General features: G+C 42.7%; 1 protein-coding gene across 2 annotated transcripts in view; it reads left to right on the top strand.

Annotated features, from left to right (window-relative positions):
* The first annotated feature begins 8,278 nt into the window (after nucleotides 1–8,278).
* Nucleotides 8,279–9,470, top strand: part of LOC114031543 (connector enhancer of kinase suppressor of ras 3) — a 113,445-nt gene continuing 112,253 nt past the window's right edge. The window contains exons 1-2 of one of the 2 annotated variants that reach the window (XM_027846684.1): nucleotides 8,279–8,534; nucleotides 8,870–9,081. In XM_027846684.1, coding sequence (XP_027702485.1) covers nucleotides 9,030–9,081 — 52 coding nt within the window. In that variant the 5' untranslated portion in view covers nucleotides 8,279–8,534; nucleotides 8,870–9,029. Of the gene's footprint in view, nucleotides 8,535–8,558; nucleotides 9,082–9,470 lie in introns of those variants that run through there. The other variant, XM_027846682.1, reaches the window with a different exon arrangement.

The following is a 9,470-nucleotide window of genomic DNA, read 5'->3' as shown; positions in this document are numbered from 1 at the left end:
GTGCTCTATCCACTTTACCACCTAAGCTGCCTTTGGATCAAAATAGATAAACCTAAAAGATTAATAAAAATTTTAATTCTTGTCTTTTAAAGTCCCTAATATTTAGCTATTTTAAAGGAAAACTGATTTTGGAGTTTTGTTTATATTACTTTTTTTCTTTTCAATTATGAGGTTTGGTTCTCATTTTAAGAGTTCAGTTGGTCAAATTAAAATACACATACAACTCTCTCTCTTTCTGTGTATATATATATATATATATATATGTATATATATATCTTCCAGAGGGGCTTCCAGATAATGATCTCAAGGAGTTTTATGTCTAGTAATTAAATCACCTAACAATGTGAGATGTGTGCCTGTTATTTATCAATAGAGAATTTCTGTTTGAAGCAAACAGGGATGTCTCAGGAACTTGGAAATACACTTAAGCATTGAGAAGATATTCCACAAAGTTAAGTTGAAACTGCAAAAACAACTGGCAAGAAATATATCTGGTTCTGTTTGAACACTTACGAACTTGATAGTAGAGAAGAGAACAACTAGCATAAATCAGAGAAGAAACCATGACCCTCTTTGTCTATGGGAAGTCCTTTTATTAGCTGATTCAGCTGTTGAGGGCAAGGCTGTTCAGGTCTTTTTTGGGTATTTCTTTGTACACTACCCTTTTAAAAAATGCAACTTGAATTTCTTGGGAATAGGATTTAAGAGTGCCAATGTCCTTTTTTTTTTTTAAGTAGTAAGTCTTTTCAAAAGGTTTAATTTGATCAAGTTATTTCAGGAATTATAAAAATACAGATTTCCAGGTGCCCACTGAGTAGGACATAGCCTTAAGACCCACAGACTAGGCTCAGTAAAAGCAAGCTAGATGTCAGCTTTCCCTGGTAGGGATGGCTTCATTAGCACACCTGCCTTCAGAGATCAAAGGAATTTGAATTTGTTGGGTAGCACTTCTGTGATAAGAACCCTTTGAGACCTTGTTACCCTGATAGGAAGCTAAGTACTTTTCGTCTGCCAGATGGGGAAGGGCTGACCCATGGACTGGCATTTCTGCAGCCTGAGATCTTTAGCTAATCAATTTCTTTATAATGAAGTAACATTCTAGATAAACATGGTAGACCCAACTTGAAGAAAGTCTCCACACATTAATGGGGATTCTTATGCTTTCACTGGTAGGGAAGGGAACTGCACCTGGCATTTTACTGTTGCAGGGTCCAACTGTCCAGTGCTTACCATGGTGCCTGGCACATAGTGGGTGTTTAATAAATGTTTATTGATTGATTTTAGGACCTCCTGTTGTAGCCTCGGCAATCAGAAAGTGCTTTAATAAATGCTAATTGGTGATGAGAAAACATCCCCTGTCACTGACTCAGTCAACAAGTATCTATTTATTAAGCACCTTCTAGGTGCCAGTCACTGTGCTAAATCCTGGGGATACAAAGAAAGGAAAAAACAAACAACAACAGTAACACACACACACACAAAACCAGCCCCTGCTCTCCAGGAGCTAACAGTCTAACAGGTGAGAAGGGGACAAAATGCAAATAATTATGTACAAATAAGATGTATAAAGGATAAATTTGAGGTAGCCTCAGAGGGAAGCACTAAGATTGAGGAGGAATGAGGAAGGTCTCTTGCATAAGGTGAGACTTTAACTGAGACTTGAAGAAAGCCTGGGAAGTGAGGAAGGAGTTGGAGGTGAGGAGGGAGAAGATTTTGTGCAGGGTGGAGGGTTAGCCAGTAAAAATGCTGAGAACTGGGAGGTGGACGGTCTAATTAGAGGATCAGCAAAGAGGCCAGTGGTATTGATTTGCACAGTACAAGGTGTAAGAAGACTGGAAAGGCAGAAAGGGGCCCAGCTATGAGGGGTTTTGAAAGCTAAATGGAGGCTTTTATATCTGATCCTGGAGGTAATAGGGAGTCACTGGAGGTGACTGAAGAGGTTGGGTAGGGTGTGTGTGACACGGGCAGACTTGTGTTTTAAGAAGGTCAATTTGACAGCTATGTGAAGAAGGGATTGGAGTTTGGGGAGACTTGAGCCAAAGAGACCAATTAGAGGCCATTGCTATAGTCTAAGCTGGAGGTGATGAGGGTCTGAAACAGGGGGACTGCTGTGTCAGAGGAAAGATGGGGGCATATACAAGAGATGTTATGAAGGGAGAAATTACAGGACTTGCTAACTGATTGTATACGGGGATTGAGAGAGAGAAGTTGAGGATGACACCTATGTTGAAAGTATGGGTCACTGGGAGGATGATGGTATCCTCTGTAATAATAGGTAATAGTAATAATAATTAGGAAGACAGGAAGGTTTTGGGGAAAAGATGACTTCAGTTTTAGACATGGACATTCAGTTTTTGGACATGTTTAATATGTCTACATCAGAGTCAGTCTAAGATGTAGGCAGTTGGAGCTGTATGACTGGAGGCCAAGAGAGAGGTTAGGGTTTGACAGGAGGTGACAGAATAATTTGCGTAGAGATGATCATTGAAACATGGGAACCGATGGGATTACCAAGAGAAATAGTATAGAGGGAGAAGAGAAAAGGGCTAGGGACAGAACCTTGGGGAATTCCCCCCATAACGAAGGGGCATGATGTGGACGAAGAACCAGCAAAGGGGACAGAGAAAGAGCCATCAAAGAGACAGGAGAACCAGGAAAGAGCAGCGGCAGAAAAGGCTAGAGAGAAGAGGATATCAGAATAATCAGAGGGTATCAGAAAAGAGGTAGAGCTTCTCTGCTACTGAGAGTAGCCTAGAGCACCAAGACTCTAATTGAATTATCTCAAATAACAAAGCTCGTATCTGTCTAAAGCAGAAATCGGAACAAGTTCTCCTGGTTCCTAGCCTGTTTCTTTCCACTACTACATCCTGCCTCTGATTGAAATAATCCTACACATAGAAGTCGTCTTCATTGATCTGAGCAAACCGCGAAGAAAACACTAGACAACTTTGAATTCTTTTGTTAAGAGAATGTTCAATGGTTACACTTCCAAATACTTCATGCTGGAAGTAGATGAACCAAAAGAAGGATCTATAGATTAAATCAAATTTATTAGCCTTGCATAGTTTTCCCCCCATTCATTCTTGATAATACTGCTTTGAATTGGGGAACAGGGAAGGAGTTTAAGTTGGGATCTTTGGTTTTGAGATGAAAAATAACTTTATTCAACAAGATTTTGGCCAGCTTCAACTTTACACAATGAATTCAGTTTTGAGAACTGATTTTTTTTTCTTTAAATGGAAAAGAAAGAACCTCCCTCCCTGCAACCTGGCAAAAACGGGATAAAGGTGGTGGTGGGAATCTCAAAGGGGGGATTGCTAAGATTAAGGAGGACTAGGGAAGGCTTCTCGTGAAAGTTAAGACTTTCCTGAAACTTGAAGGAAGCCAGGGAAACCAGGAGACAGAGATGAGGAGGGAGAGAGTCCAGGCATGGGGACAGTCAGTGAAATTGTCTGGATTCAGGAAATGAAGTGTCCTATTCAAAGAACATCAAGGAGGCCAGTGGCACTGGATCATAGAGTACATGGATAGGAGTAAGATGTAAGAAGACTAGAAAGGTAGAAAGGGGCCAGGTTATGAAGGACTTGCACCTTGACAAGCCAACAGTAGGCCTTGAGGGTGACTGGACTGGCAGTAACAGCTTCTGGAGCTCTTAGCCCAGAGACAGTAGGGAGGTAAAACAACTGGTTAGAAAGAGATTACAGGGGACCCTTTGCTGGCACTGGGTACAGGACTCTGTTGAATTGCTCATATGAGGTTCTGGGTCGAAGGCCCAGGGCTATCTATAGTCATATAAAAATATTATAAATCACTGTTGATTAGAGAAATGCAAACTAAAAATCACACCTAACAGATTGGCTAATATAACAGAAAATTAAAATGACAAATCTTTGAGGGGATATGGAAAAATTGTGACACTAAAGCAGAGTTGGTGTTGTGAACTGATCCAACCATGCTGGGGAACAATTTGGAACTATGCCCAAAGGACAACCAAATTGTGCATAACCCTTTTACCTAGCCATATGACTACTAGGTTTGTATTCCCAAAGAGATTTAAAAAAAAAAAAGGAAAAGGAACGATGTATACAAAAATATTTATAGCTGATCTTTTTGTGGTGGCAAGGAATTGGAAATTGAGGGGATGCCCATCAACTGGGGAATGGCTGAACAAGTTGTAGTATATGATTGAGATGGAATACTAATATGATATAAGAAATGATGAGCAGGACATTTTTAGAAAAAAAACCTGTAAAGAGGTAAACAAACTGATGCAAAGTTAAGTAAGCAGAAGCAGGAGAACATTGTACACAGTAATAGCAAGATTCTGTGATCAACAGCTGTGAATGACTTAGCTATTTTCAGCAATACAATGATCCAGGACAATTCCAAAGGACCCCCAATGAAAAATTCTATCCACCATCAGAGAAAGAACTGATGGAATCTAAATGCAGATTGAAGCATACTTTTTTACTTTATTTTTCTTTTCTTTTTAGTCTGTTTTTTTTCAAAACATGACTAAGATGAAAATACGTTTTTCATGACTGCACATGTATAACCTATATCAAATCGCTTGTCTTCTCAATGAGGTGGGAGAAGAGAGAGAGAGGATTTGGAACTCAAAATTAAAAAAAAAATGAATGTTAAAAATTGTTTTTGCATGTTAAAAAAATAAAAGAAAAACAGATGTAACACTCCCTCCCCTCCCCTACCCCAACCCCTTAAGCAGGAGTATGTTGGGACAACAAAGATGTGCTGACTGACAGCGGGCAAGTTTGATTATGGCTATGTTGCATACTCAGAGGAGCCAACAGATAAAACTCCGGAACTATAGCCCCAGAAGACTGCAGAGTAAGAACTGGATGGCACAGCATTCAAGGCATTTGCTTGAATTCGCTGTTCCAGGGCTTGGGGGAATACAGAAATATTCAGTACCTTTGGCTGTGGAGGTTACAGTAGGGCAGATAAGATTCTATTCACAAATAATAATGCAAAGCAGAATGTGAAAGTACACAAAAGAGGTGCTAACAAAGTGTGAAAAGCTTTTGGGGGGGGAGGGGAAAGGATTTATTTTTTTTATGACTGAAGATGCAATCCAGATTAGTGTCCTAGGCAAAGAGAGTTAGCAAATTCATGAATTATTCTTTTGTTTGTACTTCAATTTAAAAAACCCAACCAAACTTGTTCACCTAAGAGGTTCTGATTTGATTCAAACCTATTAGTATCCATTAAGAAATGAACCTGTGTTTGGATTTCACAACTCTGCATTTTCCACCAGGAAGCAAGGGTTAAATATCATTTCTACCAACAAACACCTGCAATTAAAAGCAGAAAGGCTTATATTTAAATAACAATTAGCCTTCTGGGTGGGAAGTATAAACAGAAAAATAATTCATTAATTGTCTAATTATTCTGAGCTCTTGCAGACAATAACTTGACTTTAATAATAACTGACATTCATGTAGCCTTTAAAGTCTGGAAAGAATATTATATTCATTGTCTCATTTGAGCCTCATAACCGCTCTGTGAGGTAAGTACTACAGGTATTTATTTTTACACAAATAAGACAGATGAGGAAACTGAAGCTCAGAGAGGTTGTGACTTGTCCAAGGTCTCTTAGTAAGTGTCTGAGGCTGGATTTGAACCCAAGTTTTCTTGACTCCGGGCCTAGCACTTTAACCATTAGCTCTGACTTCTTCTTTTTAATTTAAATTTTCAGCTAAGACAAAATTGTGGGTTGGCATAGGATGCCTGTAATATTAATAATGATAGTGAGCATTCATACAGAGGTGAAAGGTTTGCAAAGTACTTCACATGTATGACCTGATTTGACCTTGAGAAGTTGTTACTATCATTAATCCCATTTTACAGATAAGAAAAATGAGGCTGAGAGGTTAAGTGACTTGCTCAGGATAACATAGCTCAAAGGCTGGATTTGAGTCTTAGCTAAAAATTAAATGAGATTTCTAAGAAAATAGATTGTTTTGTTGTTTTCATTTTGTAAAAGGAATATGCATTGCCAGGTCATATAGTCTGGGGACACAAACAAAAGACCAGAGGCCTTTATCAAGGCTTTCATTATGCTGCAATTGAAATTTGCAACTGAAAGATAAAATTTCAGTTTGCCACTAAATCTCAGAGTTTACTCAGCATTTTTGTTTTTAAAGTCTCCATCTGATTCCTTCATAGGAGCCAGAAGTCTGTGTATACACTGCTTGCTCAATTTCATAGCTAGATTACATTCACGTCTAAATTTTATCTGCACGTCACCATACAACAAATACTTTGGTGTCAGTCCCTCCCTTGTGCCCAGTTGAGCAGAGCTGTATAACTTCCTTGATGCAGGTTTGTTTGAATTCTGAAATTGCCCCTTAGGATTGTGTATTCTTAAGCACCTGGAAGAATGATTTGTTTCTCCATATTAAGGGGCCAGGGCAATGTTTTGGGGCTCAGGAACTGAGGGGTACTCAATGAGCACATGTGAACAATGGGCTCTTGTTGTTAAGTCTGTCTGATTCTTTGTGACCAGATTTGGGGTTTTCTTGGCAAAGATACTGGAGTGGTTTGCCATTTCTTTCTCAAGCTCATTTTACAGATGAGGAAACTGAGGCAAAAGGATTAAGTGACTTGCCTGGAGTCGCGCAGCTAGGAAGAGTCTGAGGCCAGATTTGAATTCATGAAGATGAGTCTTCCTGACTCCAGGCCCAGCACTCTACCCATTGCACCACCTAGCTGCCCTAACAATGGGCTAAAACTTTGCAAAATCTTGTTCGGTGAGTTTAGATTTTCAGTTCCTTGTATTTTATTTATTTTATATTTTATATCTTATTTTATTTACTGAGAATTTACTATTACTTAGGATGATAGCTCTAGAACTGGTAGGGGCCTCAGAGGCCATCTAGTTTAACCCACATATTTTACAGATGAGGAAACTGAGGCCCAGAGAGGTTAGGTCGCCTTCCAAGGTTGTGCAGGCTACATGCATCAGAGGCAGAATGTGAATTCAAGTTCTTTGAAGATTCCTCTCTCCACCGCCTCTTGGTGAAAGATGTGCTGAGCAGATTGCCTTCACAAAGCTTCTATTCTAATGGTTCTTTAAAACCTTTTAACAATGTAAATATCAAAATACTGTTGTATTGCTTGGAGCCCCAGAGGGTCTCCACAGCTGGTCGCTCAAGGGTCAGTGGAGAGGTACATGGGTGGGAGGAGGAGGCAGCATATTACAAAGTGTCCAGGGAAGTTGCAGTGAGATATCTGGAAATGGGCGAAATCACCTCTAGGAAGAGTTAGGGATAGTTTGTGTACAGTCTCTGCTCTCCCTCCCAGGTTTACAATTTAGTGTGAGTCTAGAACACATAGAAATAGCCATGATCTAAATTAACAATAGCTCATTCTATTGTGTGCTTGTATTTACATCCCCTGTGTTTAGCACAGGGCTTGGCATATAGTAGGTGCTTAATAAATGCTTTGACTTGAGAGTTTGGACCCTTGGTTGCCTGACTTCTAATTCAATGCTCTTTCCTGTAACTTTAGCTTGGCTCTCCAGAACAGATACAAAATGAATGAGAGACAGAGAGAGAAACAGACAGACAGAGAGAGAGACAGAGAGGAGGAGGAGAAGGACGACGGCGACACAGAGACAGGTAGATCCTGGTTGAGGCATTCAAGTAAGCCTTCGTGGAAGAGGTGGCATTTGACCCCGGTGGGGAAAGAAGGCTAAGATTTCAGCCAGGAAAGATGAGGTGGTGGTGGTGAAGGAATAGGAGGCCCAGGAAGCACGTAAGCCAAGGTACAGGGGAGGAAAGCTTCCATGGAACGGGTTGAAAACCAAGCAGTATATTTTGGCAGGAACTAGAATACTTTTAAATTAAGAAAACATCCATCACAACGCAATAGTTTCTAAAAGTACTTCAGTAACCAGAAAGAAATGCAGTGCGTGTGTATACGTGTATGTAGTTTGCTGCTCAAACCCTGACAGGCAGCACTGCTCTACTTTTCCAAGGCCATTAAAACAAGGACACACGGCTCTAGCATAACCGAGCATACTGTCCTGGATGTATGCACATTGTACCACAAGCCAGCCCGGGATGGGGGCTGGGTTTTTTGGGAAGTTTGAAAGTAAATGGACGGCCACTTGGGGCGTGAGTGAGAAAGACAGAAAAGAGGGAAAGTAACTAGAGAGCCGGGTGGCTTGGGACCCGCCCTCCCCCCTCTCACGGGTTTCACTCAAACCGCCCCCGCTCTCGCTCCCTTATCCTGTTGGCAACTGAAAGAGTAGAAACTGTGTAACCCGAGAACAGCCGCTCTCCCCTCCTCCTCTTTTCCTCGTGCGCACCCAGGAGATTACGGAGTTGGAACCTGCTGGCGGGAAGGCTACGGAGAGGATCTCGTCCTCTCATCGGGGCGCAGGGGGAGCAGGAATAAGTGTCCTACACACAAATGCACACTAGAGCGCAGTGGGAGCAGGAATAATCTTCCACGTTATAAAGAGGAGGCGCTGGAGTCGAAGGGAAGGGCGCGTCGTGGCAACTTCGGAAGTAAGCGGTACTGGACCGTGGGGCTCGGGCATGGAAAAGAGTGTCGGGGCTGCTGCTGCTGGAGGGCTTCGGCCGTAGAAGAGCGTGCCAGCTGTGACCGTAGCTGTAGCAGCGGATCGGATTTGGCAGCAGGGGAGGTGGAGAAGGAGGAGCAGGAGCAGGAGGAGGAGGAGTTGCCGCAGCTGGCGTGTTGGCAGCTGGAGGAGGAGCTCCACAGCTGTGTCTGTGTGTGTTGGGGAAGAGGCCGGGCTTGCCCGCCCTGGGAGTCGGAGGGACGTTGCTAAGAGGGTGGTTGTGCGGTACAGGACGGTACCTGCTGATACTGTCTCTTTTAGCAACTGCGATGGACGGTCGGGAGCGAGGTCTTTAGCCCGGAAAAAAGAGAATCAGAAGGTTCAGCCCTGCCTGAAGAAGGGAGGTGTTAGTGGGACTCGGGCGCCGGGCGCTTTCGAGCGGACCTTTTAGCCTAGCCGGGGACAGAGTGGCTGGCTCACCATGGAACCCGTAACCAAGTGGAGCCCCAAGCAAGTGGTGGATTGGACTAAAGGTGAGAACGACTTTTGGGGGGCGCTTGCGTTGTGTCCGAAGCGGGGTGGGGAGGGAAAGGAGTGCAATGTTTGATAAGGAGCGGACTCCCCTTTCCTTTTTGGAGGGGTTGGGGGAAGGGTCCCATCTCAGCCTGAGGGGCAGAAGGGACACAGCTGCCCAGTGAGCTGAGAAGCAAAAGTTGGCTTCAGGCTGCCTGGTTCGCCATACATCTTCCAAGTCCTTTCCCCCTTTTCCCAGCTGTTTTTTTTGGGGGGGGGAGGGAGTAGGGGGATGGACAGGAGTGGTGGCAAGGCTTGTAGCTTCGGGCGCATTTAGCAACCAAAAGTTTTCCGAATACTTGAGAACCCTTGCTTTGCGATTTGGGGGGCGGCTGGTGGTAGAACGCGC

The sequence above is a fragment of the Vombatus ursinus genome, unplaced genomic scaffold (assembly GCF_900497805.2).
Source record: "Vombatus ursinus unplaced genomic scaffold, bare-nosed wombat genome assembly UNPS02015175.1, whole genome shotgun sequence".
Classification (NCBI taxonomy): domain Eukaryota; kingdom Metazoa; phylum Chordata; class Mammalia; order Diprotodontia; family Vombatidae; genus Vombatus; species Vombatus ursinus.
The sequence above is the reverse complement of the archived record's forward strand: the minus strand, read 5'-3'. Positions and strand labels throughout refer to the sequence as shown.